Below are 21,286 nucleotides of genomic sequence, written 5' to 3' on the forward strand. Positions count from 1 at the left end.
CTCTCTATCACTCTCTCTCTCTCTCTCTCTCTCCCTCTCTCCCCCTCTCCCAATCTCTTCTATCTCTCAATCTCTCTCTTGTGATCTCTCTCTCTATCACACTCAATCTCTCCTTCCTACCCCCTCTCCTCCTCCTTGTCCCTGTCCCTGTCTATCTCCATCTCATTCAGCAGAGAACAATAACATTGTCTAGAAATTGGGACTGGTGGGACTTTCTTGATCTAGATTTATTTTGTGGGGGGGGTGACTTGGGTGAAGGTGTCAGAAATAGATCTTTATCTGTTACAAAGTGAGGTCTTGTTGGTTCTTTGTTTTGCTTTTTGTTGTTTGTCCTTTTATTTCTTAGGCTTATCTGAGGTAAGTGAATAAGAATTTTACTAGTTTAGAAGTTCCAAAAGCAGTATTTTTGCTAAAAATCACTTTTGGTTAAATTTACTCTTGAGAACCTTCTAAATTATTCAGAGTACATGCAGCCCTGGTGGCAACCTTATGTGGTACAGGCAAGAATTTCTGAATAAAGCTAAAGGAAGTCACACAAAGAGAGCCTACTGGCAGCTGTCTAGCCTTGCAAACTATGCTATCTTTAAGACATTTACAAAATCTTTGATGGTATGTGGGCACTGAAACAAGCAGGCCTGTTTCTCTTTTGGTGTTAAGACTCTCTGGTAGCAATACATGTTAATAGAAGGATTTGCTGCTGAGAAGTTTAATAAAAATAATAAAAATTTAATAAAAGATAAATTACCATGACAACCATAACCAAAGGCTTAGACAGTTTTATTGCATAATGGGAGGGCGAGGAGATTGGTTCACATCCAATAGGATCCATTCCTCTTGTCCTTCTCCTAAACCGAGCAATAATTGCTTGCTCATTGCAGCAGACAACCCTTATCACCTAACACTTGTTGAACATATATTATATGCCAAACACTATAGTAAGTATTCATATGAACTGACTCATTTAGTCTTCACCAGATGTGATAGTCATGCATGGACCAACATGGTTCAAGCTGGTGGGAATGTGTTAACAACCACACTGTATAACTACTCTGCAGTTAACACAGAGGCCTTCTTCTAGCTTGGCCAACCATTTATATGTGGTTCTAACCTCTTGTGATTCAACTTCATGCTGGCTTGGTAAACTCTTGCCCACCGCCCACCTTTTTATGAGGAACATCAACAGGGGACAGTATGTTCATTGATTGTTACTTCTAAATTTCTCTTTGACCCCTTTACTTAGTAACTGGTACTCTACTACATCTCCTGTATGCTTGGAAATGGCCTATGTCTGTGTTTCCTTGTGGCCCAGCTCTTATCCTGTGCAGTCCCACACACTGTAACTATATCAGAAAAATTATCCAGAAAGGAAAACCCCAAGCTCCTCTCTCAGATACTCCCTAAATCACCCATACATGGAGATAGGCAATTAGGCTGCAGTTCCTCCAAGTCGAAGCTAAACCAACAGGCCTTTCTGGGTTTCCTCACCCCAGCCACTATACTTATGCAACAAATTGCCATAAAACCAGAAAGCTTCCAGGATATTTGAACACATGGTGGTTTCCCAGAGGGAGGCTCATGACCAGAGGGCATGAAAGCTGTGCACATTCCTCACCCTGTATAGCTTTTCATCTGTATTGTGTGGAATGTACTGTGTAATAAAACAGTAAACATTAAAAATCAAAATTCTTGATGAGACCCCAATCTCCTTAGCATTCCAGGTTCTGATTTTTCCTATAGGAGAAAAGTTACAAAACAACTATAAATAATTGTGCATCAAAAGATGTAATGAGCACTTCACATAGCAATAGAGGCAGAGGACTTTGGGGAAGATGAAAATATAAAGCATCAAATAAAGCTTCAGTAGATAAAAAGCTGAAAATGTCATCATAAATGAAAGAAACTTGGAGATAAACTTCTTTTAATCCATGTAGTTCAAAGAGAAGAGGGCTGGAATGATTCATCCTTTCAAGTGATTTTCCATTGGGACAATTGGGAGAAGAACAGAACTCTATGATTCATTTTGCCCTACCCTCAACTTTGTTTTTCATTTCACCTAATTGCCTACTTCTAAGAAGTACAGTGACCCAAGGGGGAAACAGAGGACTATAAGTTGGAGCTTAAATTCCCATTATGTGGCAGCAAATCATGATTTTACCAACTTGTCTTTCGTTACCAGCAAGATACCAGGATGACTGCAGCCTTGCCCAAGCTGGATCTCCATGTGATACCCGTTTGGGAAAAAGGCATCACAGGCAAAGGAGTTGTTCTCACCGTACTGGACGATGGCTTGGAGTGGAATCACACAGACATCTATGCCAATTATGTGAGTTTGGACTGTCTTGGGACTGTGACCTAAGGAGCTGTCTATGCAGACATGCAGAGCTTTTCTCCCCTGTAAGGGGGATTATGCTCTATGTAAGCCCTGGGACAGTGAACCGATGCTTTATTCTTTTTTTTAACCCTCCTGTCAGACCATATGAACTTAGTTTGTACCAGTGGGCATTGGAAGAACTGAATGAAGTTAAGGATTATACAAACTCATGTGTGTTGGGAAAGCTGGGAGAGTGGTTGCCCACATGAATTAAATTATTAAAAGCCACTTGGACTGTGAGGCACTCAGTGTTTAGGGTAATAAAACAAATTAAGGCTGATGTCTGAGGTCATTTTCACAGTCTTGTTCTCACATCTCTCGTGAGTCAGTGACTCTGATATTGTGAGAGGATGTGAATCTGACTTCTTCCATGCAAATTCAAAGTGAACACCACAGAGTGGAAAAATGCCAAGCAGAAAAAGGGAAACATCTACTAGAAATGGAAAAATAAATAATTAAAAACTGTGCTTAATTGTTTATGACGTTCATAATGTAACATGAGCTCCATGATTTAACTTAGGTCTTTATGTCAAGGTAGTGAGCATTTCATCAGTGGGGTTTTCCTTTATCTCTCTCATCCTTTTCACCCGTACAATGTTCCAGCCATAACTCAAAGCAGAAGAGTGAAGAAAACTTGAAGGAAAAGGAAGACCAAAAAAAAAAAAAAGACTAGTACAGGATATAAATCAGGACTTATTGGAAGATGCAGAAAATTATAAGTATAATTAAGAAGAATGTTATAAGAAGTACAAACAGCAGTGATTATAGAACTACTATGTGGGAGATGTTTTGAGTGTAGCAATTTGTTCAGAATACAATGTGGGATCTGAAAGCTTGGCAGTAATTTCCAGTACATTCTCTTTAATCAAATTACATTATTTAGGGTACCTGAGGAGCCCCACCCTAAAGGTACTTCTTTGCACATAGACTCATAAGAGAAGTAAGTACTAAAGAGTTAGCAATTAGCTCTATGTTTTTAGCTAGGTCATTCAGTTTCTCTCAACCTCACTCAATCTCATTTGAAAAATTAGGTGATTGAACCCAGGAAACTCTGATGATTTCTATTTTACTTTGCTGTGCTCATCTTTGCTGCCTGCCTTTGGAGTACAATAAAAGTTCAATAACTAGCCTAGAGGGCTGGGGATTTAGCTTAGTGGTTTCTCTGCCTGCCTTGCAAATGCAAGGGCCCAAGTTCAATCCCCGGTACCAATCCCCAGTACCAGAACCTCAGAATGCAAGCTTTTGAGCTATCTCCCATGATGGGAAGAGGCAGTGATAGAAAGGGGTAAGGATGCTGCTTTTTTTATGATGCCACAGTGTTGTTTTTGTTGTTTCTTCAGGATCCAGAGGCTAGCTATGATTTTAATGATAATGATCATGATCCATTTCCCCGATATGATCCCACAAATGAGAACAAGTGAGTAAATGTGCATTTTGTAGCCATAAAGTATTTTAAAAATGTTTTTATCTTGTTTAAGAGAATTACACTATAAATTTGACCCATTTTTCGGCTCTCAGAAAATGTTGCTGCATACCATCCCTACCACAGTGCTCTAATGTCTTTAAAACAGAAACAGAATTTTTTGTTTCTGTATTCTGTCTGGTTTATAGCCTCATACTTTGAAAACTAAAATTATGAAATTCTCCTTGTTATGTTATTAAATGCTTCTTTCAAGTGTTACTGACTACTTATACCTTTTGAAAGAACATCTGGGTCATAAAAAATATAAATGTTGAGTTTCCATCTCACCAATTCCTCTGTGAATCTTGTATTATTAGCAACATGCTTGATGTTAGTCATGAAAGGAAATACATACATATATATATATATATATATAAAGTGTCTGGTCGTGTCTTTTTTCGGAAACCGGTGAATGTGGTTGTGACCACCATAGAAAGTTGTAGGATTTACCCCCATTTATTTCCATATATATATATATATATATATATATATATATATATGGAAATAAATGGGGGTAAATCCTACAACTTTCTATGGTGGTCACAACCACATTCACCGGTTTCCGAAAAAAGACACGACCAGACACTAGACAAAGAAATCCTGCTGAGGCCTGGCTTCCAAGCCCAACACAGCCTCCAGAGCTTTGAAGTGCATCATTCCCTGCTCCAGTACGTGCAAGGTGTAAAGGGCAAGGGAAGAGAAAGGGGACAACATCTAACTTGGATCAACAGCTTCCTATTGCAGTCATGGGTGATAACAGAGACCAAGACCTAGACCTTTCAAGGAAAAAGGCCAAAGAGAGACCCCAAAGCTAGAGACTCCTAACCTTCTCTCCTAGCACCAGAGAAACTTCATGCTCCCTGCTCGTGGCCTCAAAGTGTCCATCCTTATGTGAGAATTCATCCTTGTTCATACTGATATCTACACAAACCTCAAGGAGATATCAAATGTCCTGTTCATTTTCTCCACCCAAAAGAAAATGCATCAAAACAGGTCAAATCCACAGTCAAAACCAGGCCTTTTTGCTATAAATAGAGATGGAAAGAGAGAAGCAACTAAAAAGCTGCCAGTGGATGCTGCATGAAGCATAAATAAAAGTGCTTCCCTTTTCTTTCTGAATGGCTGCCTCTTGGAATATTAACCAACTTAGGTCACTCATGTTTCTCTCTTTGTCTCTCCTCCCATGGGGCTCATAAAGTAATACTGACTCAGCCTTATTCCTTTCTTTGGATGGTCCCTCTCCAGAAGGCCAGCACAACCCAAGGATGCTGGAGCACACAGACTTGACCCCAACTTCTGCATGTATATTTTTTCCTTAAATGAGAAGGGGAGGACTGTATAAGTTTCAGTAATACTACTTTCACTCTCATTTATGTCTTCAGGAGTTTGAGTAAAGAGGTTAACCACAAACGCTCCTTAGAGGTTAGAACGTTCCATAACAATACAGTAGGAATTGCTGGTGCGGCACTCTCGGAGCAAAGGGGCGGTGTGCCAGGTGAAAAGGAGGACTTATCAAATTTTGAGCCATATTTCTGGGTCAGGATAGTGCATGACCAGCAAGGACATCTACGTTTTTGAAGCAAACCCTGCCTGTAATATCAGCCTGTCTGGCAGTTGTGGCTTTGCCATTTCCCGGTAGAGGAACTAATATGGGGTAAATTGCTTGCTTCTGTCTGTCTCTGCTTTGGTTGGTTTTTGTCCTCTAAAGGGAGTGATAAGGCACTTTCCCCTTACATTTCTGAAAGGAACTCCCCTGAGGAAATGGGGCAGTAAGTACTTAGAAGTTAGGAGCACCCTTCTTAGAACGGTGTGAAAACAACTTTCATTCCAACCCTTATTAAAACTAAGAGGTACAGCAGAGGCCAGATTCATCAGCCTGGCTCTTAGAAAGTCCATCTCCTTGCTAGGCAGATCCTGCATCCAGCTCCAGGATCCACTGTGGGTGACAACTTGTGCAGTGGCCACATAATAGGTGAACACTTGGTGAAATGATAGAAACTCTCTGGAGATTCTCTGATCATGAGAAGGAGGACTTAGCATTACTGTAACAAATACCTGAGATAAATAAACTTTAAAAAAAGGAAAGGTTTATTTTGGCTCACAGTTTTAAAGGTTTTTGTCCATGGTGAGTAAGCCTTGTTGCTTTTGCTCCCTGATGAGGTAGCAGGTCCTGGTTGGGAGCACAAGGTAGAGCAAGATATTCTCTTCATGGTGGCAGGAAGCAAAGAGAGGAAGCGACTCCTACAAGGACACTCCCCAAATCACCTAAAACTTCCCATAGACGCCACTGCTTAAAGATTTCACTGTTTTCCAAGTGCACCAAGCTGGAGATCAAGGCTTTGCACATGAGCCTTAAGGGGGAGTCCAGATCTTCTCCCTACTCCCCAAAAGGAAAAATCTCACAGTACAGCATTTATAATTGTTACATTTTCCTCAATTCTGGGAGCTCCAGAGGCCCTATATAATGTTAATTATTTTGTGCCTGAAAATTGTGAGCTTCCAGAGTCTTGCCTGGCATGGACTACCCCTATGGCATAAGGCAGTGATGGTGAACCTTTTAGAGCTTTCAATGATTGAAACAGCCTGCTGTGGCATGAGTGCCCTAGGTTTGCCACCAGCTGCATAGGGTAGCACAACATGGCCCAACAGTTAAGAGAGACACACGAGCCAGGTTTAGATAAATGTCAGATCTTCCACTTAATAGTTTAGTGCCCTTAAACAAATTATTTAGATTCTTTGTGCCCAAGTTTTAACCTCTTTTGAAAAGGAAAATCTACTTAATTGGATTATTATAGGAGTTCACACGGGTTTACATATATAAATTCCTTGGATATTGTCTGGTACATAAGAAGTGTTAAGTAATTGTTTGCTGAAGTGATGATGATGAAGAGGAGGATGATCATGACTGTGGTGATGATCAAGGTTTATCATTTATCCCCTGAGGTTGACCCTCAATAAAAACTTAGCATGACAAGGATATCATCATCCAACAGGAGCATAAGCAGAGCTGCATCAGTTTTCTGAGCCAGTTCACAATTGCTTGCTCAAAAATGACACAATGAGCAAGCAACTTTTACAGTCTTTCTGTCTGTCAGCCAAATATCAGAGTCAACCTGACTATCATTCATTAGAAGATATAATAAAAAATAGGTACCATTCTAGCATGTTGTCTGACATAAAAGTCTTCAGATTTGGAAGCAGTCCACATTTTGTTAGCCTTGATAGCAAATGGAGACCTATTATCTCCCAATTCCGAGGGCATTGTCTCCTCACACTATCTCTATTACCTCAATTCTTTATCAACATGTAAATGAGACCAATAGAAGCCACATTCTTCTACAAATCAAAAGAGGAGTCACTAAATAATAAAATCACAAAAGTGCAAGTAACTCTTACTATTCAGCTGGCATGAATCTGTATTCAGTATTTCAACACCAATTACAGATTATTTTTCTTATCAAATAACACATGTGACAAGGATATTTTAACCAAAATAATAGTAGTGTTTAAACTATTATGTGGACTAGTTTTTTTAAAAAATGTTTTTGTTTAAGTGCCAGTTACAACCCTTGTTCCAAATTAATATATTGAGGGTTCTTTTCTCTCTCTCTCTCTCTCTCTCTCTCTCTCTCTCTCTCTCTCTGCCTGCCTTAGGAAAGAAAAGGAATTGCAGGTCTGTACAGAATGACACAGACACACTTTGATGAGGTCCTTTCCCTTTCTCAGTGTGTGGAGGTAGGAAGTGACGATAAGAGGAGGGAAAAGAATCCAGCCATGTTTGTAGCATGGTCCTACTGCTTCCTTCACTGTTGAAGTCAGTACTTAGCACAGAAACATAAGTAATGCATGGTGTATATGACATGACTTTTGGGCAGGGGCGCCATGTTAGAGGTGTTCGTCAAGAGGTGAAGTCTATTGGTTCAAGATGGGAATATGCAGTGGGTTCTTTTCCTTTCCTGATCCTTGCATCTCATGGTGTATAAACAGAAAAGTAGGCAATGGTGACTTTTCTCAAAGGAAGACAATAGAAATTCTCCTTCCATAAAGACAAAGAGCTCATCCACCAACAAGGCATAAGGTTCCCTTTCTCTGTGCAGATGTGCATATATTTTTCAGTTAATGGTCAGTACAGATTTGTTTGCCGGGGAAAGAATCCTAATTCAAAGATTAAGTGAAATAGAGGTAGAAACATTTTTTTCACCCAATACTGTGAAATCCAGTTGTCTCTCGAAAACCAACCACTGCTCCTGTCTTCTAGTGCTGTTCACCTCCACTTAACTTTGTTCTCCATAGAGATACATATGGCTCATCCGGAACTTCAGACTTAAGAATCCCAAGAAAGAATGTAGTTCTCTATCCCAGAATCAGCATTAATTCTTAAAAACCGTCTCAGTAGAAGGGCCCCATCACTGAGAGAGTCACATGGACGCAGGGCAGATGGCTTTGTCTCACAGGGAAAAATACTAACATACAAAAAGCACCATATGTCTGCCACATCAGGAAAAACCTGAATTAAACAAAATTATATCATTCAGACTTAGAATTCCAATTTTCTGTTCATATGAAGGAGCAGGAATAGCATTAAGTGGAAGAAGATCAAGAAATCATCTTTGGGGGCTGGGGATTTAGCTCAGTGTTGCTGCTGCTGCTTGCCTTGCAAGTGCAAGGTCCTGAGTTCAATCCCTGGTACCAGGGGCAGGAGGCGGGGATGATCATCTTTGGGATTTCAGAATAAAAGATAACTTAGAATAATTCTGTGTGTTTCAGTCAATTTGGGTATTTTATATTCCTGGCCAGGTTTAATTAATAGATGGCCAGTGTACTGTTGTCTAAAAGTAGCTGGCTTGTATTGTTGCTCAGATGTAACCCTTTAACTCCTCAGTGTAAACATATTTGATTACTGGCTTCCCAAGGCCACCAAGAGCCTTTCTTTTCCTAGTGTTTCCACGGTGGGATAAATCCATGAAATGGGTTCACATTAACATGCTCTGGACTTATTGGACCTCCTGAGTCAAGCTGATGTTGGAAAAAGCCTATCATGCCCAGAATTTCAGAACTACTGCTTTAGTGATAGAATTTAGTGGGGTTTTTTTTCTCATTGCAGTGTGTTTTAGAGAAGAATGCTGCACCCACCAAATATGTTGGAATATCAACTCTTTGCCTGACTACAAAGCTAATCTTATTCAGGTTTCTGGCCTCAGTCAGAGTTGTGGGAGCATATTGCTTTTTAATTAGTCTGTAATGTCTTGAGAAAATCTCAGAGTCCTCTTGGTACCAGAAAATTCCTCAGACATCTTAATGTGATTTATATTTAGAGGAGAGAAAGGAGACTTATAAATGGGTTCTGTTCTATCATATTTTGCAGGGCTGGTACAGGATAGTCTATTGATAAGGAACAGACCCCAAGTTACACTAGTTAACAGTAGAAGCCAGAATTTCAAGTCACATACTTTACTCTAGTTACCTGTGTCCTTCATCAGAAAATAAATTTTATTTCATTCTAATAGTAAGAACACCAGTAATAAGGCTGCGAGTGGTGGCGCATGCCTGTAATCCCAGCACTTGGGAGGCTGAGGCAGGAGGATCTCTGCGAGTTTGAGACCAGCCTGGGCTACATAGTGAGTTCCAGGCCAGTCTCAACTCCACAGTGAGACCCTGTCTCAAAAAAACCAAAAAAGAAAAAATCAAACAACAACAACAAAAAAAACAGAACACCAGTAATATAAAGTCAACAAAAAGGTAATATACCATACATCATGGATTCATATGCAAAACAAAAATAAATCCCAATTTATATTTTATAACTAATGCTTTTTTTCATTATTTATTGGTACATTTTAGGTATATGGTAGTTACATTCATCATTGGGATCTTGTATCTTTACACGATGTAACTTGATTCTTACTTTTCCTCATACCCTTGCCCTCCCTTCACCCCCTCCACCCTTTCCTATTTACAGAGACTTTGTTTCCATTTTTTCTTTTCTCATATTTTTTCTTTTCCCTTCTCCTACCCTTTCCACTTCCCTACTCCTTTAGCCCTTTTCTTCCTATTTCACATTATCAATTATACCATTTGAACCTTATTTACACTTTTAATTTTACATACCACAGAAACTTCAGTATTTACTCAAGTGTGTCCTATTTATTTCACTTAAGATTATGGCTTCAATATGTATCCATTTAGCTATAAATGTCTCTACTTCCCTGTTCTTTGTGGCTGAGTAGTACTCCATTTTATTAAAAAAAAAATTCACATCTTCTTTATCCAATCTCCAGTTGATGGGCAGTTGGGCTGTATGCAAGTTTTAGCTATTGCAAACTGTGCCACTAGAAACGTGGGTGTGCATATATCACTGTGGTATGATTCTTTTAATTCTTCTGGAAAGATACCCAGTGGAGGAATAGCTGTGTCAAATGGGACCTCCAATCCTAGCTCTTTGAGGTATCTCCATACTGATATCCACAGTGATTGCACCAGTCTGCACTCCCACCAGTAGGAGAGCAGGTTTCGTCTTTCCCCACAGCCCCACCAGCATCTGTTATTGGTTGATTTCTTGATAGCAGCCATTCTTTCTGGGGTGAGGTGGAATCTCAGCATTGTTTTCATCTGCATCTCTTGAATGACAAGTGATGTTAAACATTTTTTCCTATATTTATTTGCTGCTTTTATTTGTTTATCTGAGAAATGTCTATTTATTTCACATGCACATTTTTTAATTCAGTCTTTTATTTGGGGGGGTCTGATTTTTTTGAGTTCTCTATATATTCTAGATAGTAGTCCTTTGTCTGAGGAACAGCTGGTAAAGTTTTTTCCCCACATTGTAGGTTTTCTCTTAACTCCGTCGGTAGTTTCTCTTGAAGTGCAGGAGCTTTTAAAAAAGATGAGATCCTAGTTGTTGATTCTTTGTGCTAGTTCCTGTGCTACTAAGGATTTGTTCATAAGTCTTTTCCTAGGCCAATGTCTTCAAGAGGTCTACCTAACTTGTCTTCCAGCAATGTAACTAATGCTTTTTAATCCACAGACATGGGACCAGATGTGCAGGAGAAATTGCCATGCAAGCAAATAATCTCAAGTGTGGGGTCGGAGTGGCATACAATTCCAAAGTTGGAGGTAAACAGGAGGTTGTTCCTATAGTTGGGCACTTTAATTTGAGCCTTGTGTCACCCATTGTAAGAGGGGGGAGGGGACTTTTCGACAACCTAAGGGAGAAATTAGTTCCACGTGGAATTCTCTGCAGGACTCAAGTGAAATGTGTGAGCCAATCAATGGAGCTAGACTACGAGAAAACAGATAGCTGAACAGCATTTGAGCAAAATCTAATTTTCTCTATGCTCTGGTGTAGGAGGGATTGTTATTGAATGCTTGCAAAGGGAACAGAAGGAGGAGGTTAATTTAGGTAAACTTTTCCTGCCTCTCAATTCTGTAATTCTTCATTTCTTAGCAAAGAGCAGATTTTTTAAAAGTTTCCACAAGGTAATCAAGGACATTTTAAGAAAAAAACTTTATATAAGACACTGCAAACCCACAAGGACTGCTGAAACTTGGCCGATATTGCCACCTTACTACCAAAGGAGCAAAGGAAGAAAGAAAGTAGGGAGAGAAAGTTTTGGCTGCAAAAAGAAACACTGGGTGGGAGTTGTGGCCTTGCACATGACAGAGCTCCTTGTGGGCTGCAGGGTCCAGGGGAAGGCTCACTCTCTGCTCACACCACCCTCCTGAGGGCATCTTCAGGTGGCTGCAGGGAGAGGCAAGGGAGTCCAATGGCACAGCCATGCTCCAACCAAAAAGGGGGACTGCAGACAGCAATAGAAAGACAAGAATTGTTTTTCCACTTTACAATTTTTCTACTTCAGACTCTTGTGGTTATACAACAAACTTTGAATTTAGTTTGGTTTTGAGAAAATATTACCAGAAAAAGATTATTTGTGGAGCATACCAATTAGAGCAAAACCTCTTCACATTTTACATGAATGTACTTTGAATTTAAAACCAAATAAATGCACATCCTAGCAAGACCGCTACAGGAGACCCTTACATTTTCAGTACTTCTCTCTCTCTCTCTGTGTGTGTGTGTGTGTGTGTGTGTGTGTGTGTGTGTGGTAGTGTGGATTGAACCAGTGCCTTCACACTAAGCTACATACATCCTTACCCTTTTTCATGTTTTACTCTGAGACAGGGCCTTTCTATGTTGCCGAGGATAGGCCCAAACTTGAGCTCCTACTGCTTCAATCTCCCAGAGTGCTGAGATTATAGGCATGCACCACCATGCCCAGTTTACGTATCATTCTTTATTTCTTCAATACCATAATATTCAAACTGCTGTGGTCATTTCAAGAAAATGGACGCAGAAGCACAAATTATGTAAACAACTACAGAAAAGATTTGACTTTTCATATCTTAATGAACTCAACAGCTAAAGTTTATGGCAGAATCATCTTACTTTCAGTTTTTGGAGGCAGAATCACAGGCAAGTTTCTTAAGGTAACAAAAGCTAGTTCATGGCAGTGTAGAAGTGAAACACAAGAACCTCAATCCTAAGCCTACTGATGTTTTTATTATCCTACCCTGTAGTGTTCTAGACCCAATTTGAGCACTAATTTCCATTCATAGGCACCTACTGTATATCACTCACCCTACAATATATTACAGCCATTGTGGTATATTCAAGTGGATATATTCAAGTCTTAGGGTTCAAATCCAGGTTCCCACTTTCCAGCTGTGTGGTTTTGGACAAGTCACTGTCTCTCTAGCCTCAGTCTCTCCACCTGTGACGTGTAAAGAATCACAGCACCCACTTCAAAGAGTAGATGAGTTCATCTGTTCAATGTCTTTGAAATATCCTCAGTATCACAGGAGCAGTTATACTTATCTACTTAAGGAAACTGAGACACAGAGAGCTTTTGCATCTTGCTTGAGATCACACCAGCTATTAAAAAGTAGAGTTGGGATTTATTTTCCCTTCCAAATACATTTTTAAACTACTCTTTCCTTTTTTTTAACAGTTATGTCTTTCACTGGACATGCCAATTACACATTCTCTTATCTTTGCCCCACAGTGAATAACAGTGTGAAAATCTAAGGCCATACGCTCCATTACATCATTAGCCCAGAGCCGGGAATAACCAGGTAGCTGCTGGTACTGTTCAAATTGCTTTCCCTTCCTGGCTCTTGAAATCATGAGTCTGATGCTGGGTGACAGCCTGTTGGAAAGCACAAAGGGCTACCACATCTGCCCTCTTCTGATGAAAAATGATTCCCCCTCAAGGAGTGAAGTCCATGGCAATGATTTCTTACTGAGATGATTTGGAAGAAAAGGAGCATGTTCCTTGAAAATGTTTCTTAGCAAATATATAAATGAATGGCCCCTGGGTTATTTTTAATCAGTGCTTAGAAACAAAGGTTTTTTTCTCTGCTTGTTCGTTTCTTATTGTGGATAGATCTTTTCAAGCAGCACAGTTTCCCCTGAGGGGTCCTTTTTACGGCAAAGGTCAGGCCACAGCTGCTTGTGGTACCATCATCATGAACAGGTGCATTGAGGGAGGACTGTTGGACAGATATTTCTGAAAGCTGTTCTGTCACTTTGTCGGGGCAGTGGAGAGAGAGAACACATTTGTAATTGACAGCACCATGGCCATTTCCTCTTGTCCAAGGATGCTACTACCTTTGAACCTCAGGGATATTACTGGGAACTGAGCCTTGAGTGGAACCAAAAATTCACAGCTGCCCCAGTGTGCATTATTATCTCTAAAGGACAGACAAAGAAAGTTTACAAGGGCACAGATTGTGCTGTCAGTAGCCGGTCACGGGCACTGGGGACATCCAGGGTTACCTTCCCGTTGACTTGTGAAGTCCTTTAAAAATGGCATCAGCCTCTCTGTTGGTTTCTTTCTTTGCTTCGCTGCCCAGGCATACGGATGTTAGATGGCATAGTGACGGATGCTATTGAGGCCAGTTCCATTGGGTTCAACCCTGGACACGTGGACATCTACAGCGCAAGTTGGGGCCCTAATGATGATGGGAAGACCGTGGAGGGGCCCGGCAGACTAGCCCAGAAGGCTTTTGAATATGGTGTCAGACAGGTGAGATGCTTAACACAGACTTGCATGAGACGAAATCCAACCATGAGGATAAGACATGAAGGGAAGGACGTTTATGTTACATGGGAAGAAATGGGGGCAAACTTCTCGACAAAGCCTTTCAGAATTTTAAATGCTCCCAGAGAGCCAAATCATTCTTCAGAGGGACAGAAGTTCGAGATTCGAGGGTTTTGTAAAGGTACAAGATCCCAGTGATGAACGTAACTGTACTGTATACCTAAAATGTACCAATAAACTCAGTGAGGAAAAAAAATAATTATACAGCCTGTTGTACTTGGACTAGATTAATAAGAAAAAAAAGGTTAAGAGGGTTTTCTGTTTGAGTCTAATATTAAAGACAGGTTCATTGCTTTTAGGATATTTAGCTTAAAATACTTCTGCATGTTTCTTCTTCTTTTATCATTTTCCACTGGCTTTGGGATCCTTATAGTAGGTAAACTACTGTGCACCCTTCTTCCAGTTGCTCTGGAAATGCATGCTTTTTAAAATTTTTATTTTTATTAGTACAAGTTTGCAATATACAGTGGTTACATGCATCGTGGGGAGTTAGTGCATGGATATAACACATCTTAATCACGTCTATCTCCTTACCCTTCCTTCCACTCCCCCTCCCTCCAGCTCTTGGTCCCTTCCCATTGGAAGATTTATCTCCCTGTGTCCTATTATCTATCTTTTATCTTGCTCTTTAATTTGTTTGTCCTTCAGGTGTCTTGTGTAAGAGAAGCCATATGACGTTTAGACTCATGAACAGCAGTGGGCGGCCCGCTGTGCTGCTCATGGTGCCTCTGCAGCTGCTCAGTCGCTAGGGTTTACTGCATCTTCACACAGATCCCAAGGCCTTGCGCTCCACAGGATGAGACGAAAGTAGAAACTTCGGAGAGCACAAATTGAAAAATCAGAGAAAGGGTGGCCTTGACGAGTTCCATTCCATTGAAGAGTCCTCTCTAATGCAGCAGCAAGGCAGCTCTGAATAATGCCTGATTTTGTCATTCTATCAGCCAGCTAGAAGATTCAGGCAGAAAGAGGAAGTTCAGAGATTCAAGGGTAGTGGCATAAGGCAAGAGAAAAGTGAAAACAATTATAAGTAAGTGCTAAGAGTGAGATTATGAGTCTGCATAATAAAGAAAAGAAAGAAAACTGTTTTCTCAGCCCCATCCCCAAGAGGCCACAGCCTAGGGGCTCCGAGATTCCTAGCGTTAGTGGTGGAGGACACAGGGCTGAAGAAAGACCCCCCCAGTAACTGTCTCTGAGAACCTCATGCATGTGTTTGTGGGGGGCTTTACTGAGGTTTAACAGGACTCTAGCAGATGATAATCATCGCTATACTTTTGGCTTTTTCTTTAGGGGAGGCAAGGAAAGGGCTCCATCTTTGTCTGGGCTTCTGGGAATGGGGGGCGTCAGGGAGATAACTGTGACTGCGATGGCTACACGGACAGCATCTACACCATCTCCATCAGCAGTGCCTCCCAGCAAGGCCTGTCACCTTGGTACGCCGAGAAGTGCTCGTCCACACTGGCCACCTCCTACAGCAGCGGTGATTACACTGACCAGCGAATAGTATGTTGCTTCTGTCTCACTCTCTCTGCCTAGCTAGGAGAGCATTGTTTGCATTCAGAATGACCCTCCTAAATGACCTCAGGTGGGAATGATGTGCTTCACTCGGTGTCTCCATCAGGGAGACGCACGCTTACTCATTTGAAAGGCTGGCGTAGATTGGGACGCTTTCTCCACAGTCATAATGATCCTTCCGTAGTGATGATCTTCCCTCTCTGTCATCTTCAAACTCAGCCCTGAGAAGCCACCAAACCTGTCATTACACACAGCCGAGACTCCAAATGTCCTTTCTGCTCATCTGATGCCTCCCTGGAAATAGTCTAAAACGAGATTTCAGGGTTGTAACCTTTATCACCCTTGTACTTGCTGATACTTTAATAGCAGGGATATAGTCTGACTTGCCCTTTAGCAAATGATAAAAATACAGAGTCTGCACCAGCAGTGTCTCCTAAGAGCAGACAACCCACAGGAAAATAACAGCCTCCTTTCCCCTGAGGTGAACTCTTCGGCGTCAGGATAAGCAGTTCAGGAAGGCTGTACACTCAAAGGGCTCCTCCGGCCTACGCTTGCCTACGCCTGCACTTCCCTGAGTCAGACCGCCCTGCTGATGGCAATTATTGGATTTCCCTTCAAGGGCAAAATGATGAAGGGCCATTCAGAGACTCTGAGAACAGAGAGAAAGACACTTTTGACTTAAACATTTCAAGCATAAAATTTAATGCTGGACACAGCAAGAGCCAACCAACCAAAGTATGTAGATCTTAATCTCTATGAAATAGTAGGCCATCATCCAATTAGACTGCGGGTGAATCCCCTAGTAATTACCTTGGAATATGTGCAATATTCCCATTAATGGCATCTCAACAAAATTATCAGCATTCATGTCTTTCAGGGAGGATCAGGGAGTTTTATACCTCGCCTGATGCTGCAATGTAGTTTGAGCAGTAAGCTATGTGGTCTTCACGTAAAAGTGCTGGCCTCTTTCCTATGCTGCATCTTCCATTACTCGACTAATACACAGTGACATTCTACCCAGGGGTTGTTTATGGCAGGCATCATCTATAGCCTTTGAAAGGGGGTATATCAGACACAGTCAGAGCCTTTGGCTATTGCCATTTGCCTGGGTGTCTACAGCTGCCTTTTAAAAATGGCCCATGATGCATTTTAGAGTCACCATTTCATAAACAGCCCTCTTCTGGGCTACTCTGCCGAGAAGCAGCTAAGAATTCTCCATCCATCTTTGTAAAACTCTCTTCTCAGGTAAACCAACCCTGGGAGACAGAGACAGCTGGTGGGTTCTATTTGAGAGAGTGGTAGTAGCACAGCTTTTTCCTTCCACAAACTTCTCCCTTAGTCCAGTCATCAATGGGGGCTCACTTGCATCAACAGGTGAAAAGGGCAACCTTGCTTCCACAGCACTCTGAGGAGCAGAGCCACCATATCTTATGAAACCCCGCAACTCCAAGTGGGAAGCCAAAGGAGGTGATGATGGAACAAATTATTTTTTTACACCTTCCTCCCACACATTGAAATCTCTAGCTGCAAAGTAGGGATGACGCCTGGGTGGGTGTCTTGTTAGTAATCCTTTGGCCCAACTATTTGTCTGAGGTCCTTCAAGAAAATTGATTGGAAGTCTTTGGGGTTTCTTCCTTCCATGTTAGTGGCTTCTTCATTACCTAAAGTTAGCCTGAACAATTCCTCCCATGTGACAATATTGTGTAAAAATAATTTCACAGGTGGAATCTCGTGTAAGCCTCAGAATATGCGTCAGGAGATGTAAATCTCATTTTAACAGATGAGAAAACCAAAGGAAATGCACACAGGACACATCTAAAGAAGAGCTGTTCTAGAGTTTAGGCACAAAACTAAGTCCAGCACCCTTTTCCTTTGAATAACCTGTCATTTTCATCAAAGTGCACTTGTAGACACTAACTCATAGGCATTGAATCTAGAGAGAGTCCAAAGCATACATGAAACAAATTTTATGCAGGTAGTTTAAGTGACTAAGATCAGGATGGCTTTGAATCTTGGTGCTAAAGAGACAGCCAAATGTCAAAGTGAAGGCCAAAGGGAATTTCGAATGAGGCAGAATTTCTAAATATGCTGGACCAAACACAATGGACCCGATGATTAATGGGCCAGCATGATTCACACTGGTTTCAAAACAGTTTCTTTTTTATAGACAGCCATTCGTTTGGGAATCTCAGAAGAGAAAATATTCAGAGTGGGAGTACTTTATCCCCAGAAAAAGCATCTTGGTGCCAGAATTGTAGACAAGTTGCATGTAGAAGAAAGCGAACTAAAATATCAGCAGATGGCAAACATCCGCTTGTGGTTTAGGGAGGAAGTGGGGACTTGCATCAGCTGAGTTTCCTGGTCATAGCAGATGCAGACCTTTGTTTGGTTACCCTTCTGGTTCCTCTCATGTCTCCATCTCTCTCCCCGACTCTGCCCAGACAAGCTCAGACCTGCACAACGACTGCACTGAGACCCACACAGGGACCTCGGCATCTGCACCTCTGGCTGCTGGCATCTTTGCTCTGGCCCTGGAAGTAAAGTAAGGCCCACAAAGTTTCTAATCACTTTAACAGAGTCTGCTTTTCTTTATTGGTAACATGTTGATTCCTGAATACGTTTACAGGACAAATTTTGAAAAATTTAAAAAAAAAGAAGATAATCTCTGTTCCTGTCACATAGAGATGACCATTTTTAACATCTTGATGTAGATTTATAAGCATATATCTTAGAGAAAGATCTTAATATGCACATTGTTTTGCAATTTTTAAAAATCCAGTTTATAATGTTAAAAGTAGTCTGATATTTAAACTAATGGTCCTTGACCTTTAAAACCTCAGTCTTTCCCTTCTCTTCTGATTCAGCTGTAAGACCTTCTTCCTATCAGGCAGAATGTCATCTAAATAATTTCCTGTAGGTGGTATTAGGAATAGCAAGTTCACAAAATATCTTTTTTTAGAAGATATAAGCTTAGTCCTAGAGCTGCTACATCATGAGACTTAAAGACAGGTTTTTGTCTTTTCATAGTATTCCATTGCATAAATGCAAATTTTATTAAAGATATCTAATCATCCTTAGATAAACACTCTTGTCCATAAATACTGATTATCATATCTGATAATTTTTCAGAATAAACATCTAGAATTGGAATTTCCAGGCCAAAGAGTAGGCATACTTTTTAATACACATTAATAGGTTTGTGTCTTGAAAGTCTGTATCATTTTATATTCTCAGCAGGAGTGTGTACATAAAAGTGCCAGTTTCCAAAATTCTTGTCAAAATTACTCTTATATTTTTAATATTAGCTGTTTTCATAGGTGAAAATAACTCATTTTAGTATATTTTATTTTATCACTAATGGAGCTCAATATTTTATATCCTTTGGCCATTTGTCTTCTGGGATTGCCTCTTCTTTACTGCTTTGATTTTGTTCTATGGATTTAGATCAGAAAAGCTATTAATACACTTTGACTTTTGCCTTTTAATACTGTTTATAAGTAATTTTAGTGAAAGGAAGTTAATGTGTATTTACATGTTTGGTAGTCTGTTTCTTTCATGTACCTTTCTTTGTTTTCATGATCAGAAAAAATCTTCATAACCCAAAATTAGATTAGCATTTATTTATATATTTTTATTATGGTCATGTTACCATATATAAATTCTAAATCCTTCCAGAATTTTTTTTCTCATTGAGTTTAATGGTACTTTTTAAGTATACAGAACAGTTACATTTATCATTGGGATCTTGTACCTTTATGTGACAGATCTGGGTTCTCATTTTTCCCCCATACCCCTTCCCTCCCTTCATCTTCTTCCCCTCCCCTATTTACAAAGACTTTGTTTCCATTTTTTCCTTTTCTCATATTTTTTCTTTTCCCTTATTTCCTTTCCCCTACCCTTCCCACTTCCCCTACACCTTTAGCCCTTTTCTTCCTATTTCACATTTTCAATTATACAATTTGGATCTTATTTACACTTTTAGTTTTTCACACAAGAGAAACAATTCAGTATTTACACGTGTGTCTTATTTATTTCACTTAAGAGTATGGCCTCGATATGCATCCATTTTCCTATGAATGACTCCAGCTTCTCATTCTTTATGTCTGAGTAGTATTCCATTTTATAGAGAAACCACATCTTCCAGAATTTATTTTCATTCGTGGTGTTAAAAGAGGATTTAACAACATTTCCCCCCTGATAATAGTTACCCAGTAATCCGATATTTAACACAGAAGGGAAAATCTAATTGTCACAAAATGTACCTTCACAGCTTTTTATTTGTCCTTATTCCTACTTTCTTGTGTTATATGACATATTAGTTGGTTTTTCTGTTGCTGGACACAATACCTGACACTCAAAACTTAATAGAGTAATGGTTTAATTTGCTCATTGTATTAGTCCATGATTGCCTGGCCCTAAGACAGACACATCATGACAGAAGAACATGGTGTAACAAAGCTGCTTAGTTCATGGAGACCTGATAGCACAGCAGGGGAAGAATTCTAGAAACGAATGGGTGAGGGGCCATATATATTATCCAAGGCAATACCTCTATGCCCCTGACCTTGACTTACCCAGGAGCATGTTCTACTAATCTAGGTATTTCTTAGTCCATATCAGAATGAATGGTCACAAATCACCCCAAACACATATGTTTATACCATTCTTAATCTCCAAAAAAAAAAAAATGACAAGTTTATACTTCTGTTTAACATAATACAAGTGTCCTGTGAATGTCTGGAAATGTAATAATTCCTTCCCAAAAGTCTCAGCAGTTTCAGCATTTTTCAAAAGTTCAAGTCTCTTCTGAGACTTAAGCTGTGAACCTCTGTAAAAATTTTTTTAAAATTGTGTAATTCCAAGGTATAGTGGCACAGGTTAAACATTCTCATTCCAGGTCTGGGGATTAGCTCAGTGGTGCTGCCACCTGCCTTGCAAATGCAAGGTCCTGAGTTCGATCCCTGGTACAAAAAAAAAAAAGTACCTAATAAGATTACTGACATTTAGAAATGGGAAGAAAGGAGCTAAAGGTGTAGGGAAGGTGGGATGGGTAGGGGAAGGGTAGTAAGGGAAAAGAAAAAAATGTGAGATAATGAAAAGGTGGAAATAAAGTGTTTGTAGATGGGGAGGGGAGGAGGGGGTGAAGGGAGGGCAGGGGTAAGGGGAAAAATGAGAACCAAGACCTGTCATGTAGAGGTACAAGATCCCAACAATGAATGTAACTGTGCTGTATCCCTAAAATGTACAAAAAAAAAAGTAAAACATTCTCATTTTCATTCCAAAAGTGAAGAATAGGGAGATAGAAAAGAATTGAACCAATGGAAGATTGAAAACCAGCAGAGCAATAGATTATGTAGCTCCATGTGCAGCATCTGAGGCACATAGTGGTAAAATATGTGTTCTGAAGGGCCTAGGTAGTCTCTTCCTACAGCCTCGATGGTCATGGTCCACAAGACCTCACTCTTTGGCTGATCCTTATTCTTATTGTCCACAGCTTTCCTCAGCTGACATTCTATATTCCTGGAATTTCTGAATTCCTCAAGTCGTCACTTCATGTTCTGTTTTATTCCCACAGCTTCACACACTGTCCTTTTAAAGACTACTTGTTTGGCTTCTCAGGTCTTCCTTTGGAGAATGGAAGCCTCCTTTACCTCATAACTTTTGCATTCTGCATGCCAGTAAAAGTAGCACCACATGGACAGTATCAAGTTCTGCTGTCATTAGAAGCAGTAGCCAGGCCCCTTTAGAACAGGGCTTAGAGGAACTCTGAGTGCCTGGATGGCT

The 21,286-nt window shown here is 40.3% G+C and overlaps 1 protein-coding gene across 1 annotated transcript in view; it reads left to right on the forward strand.

Moving 5' to 3' along the window:
- Window positions 1–21,286, forward strand: part of Pcsk1 (proprotein convertase subtilisin/kexin type 1) — a 44,694-nt gene that overhangs the window by 7,609 nt on the left and 15,799 nt on the right. Inside the window, exons 4-9 of the mRNA XM_010621853.3 lie at window positions 2,177–2,323; window positions 3,712–3,788; window positions 10,858–10,946; window positions 13,743–13,915; window positions 15,278–15,490; window positions 17,944–18,044. Coding sequence (XP_010620155.1) covers window positions 2,177–2,323; window positions 3,712–3,788; window positions 10,858–10,946; window positions 13,743–13,915; window positions 15,278–15,490; window positions 17,944–18,044 — 800 coding nt within the window. The remainder of the gene's footprint in view (window positions 1–2,176; window positions 2,324–3,711; window positions 3,789–10,857; window positions 10,947–13,742; window positions 13,916–15,277; window positions 15,491–17,943; window positions 18,045–21,286) is intronic.

The sequence above is a fragment of the Fukomys damarensis genome, unplaced genomic scaffold (genome assembly GCF_012274545.1).
Source record: "Fukomys damarensis isolate Sample0158 unplaced genomic scaffold, DMR_v1.0_HiC HiC_scaffold_3, whole genome shotgun sequence".
In the NCBI taxonomy this organism is placed as follows: Eukaryota; Metazoa; Chordata; class Mammalia; order Rodentia; family Bathyergidae; genus Fukomys; species Fukomys damarensis.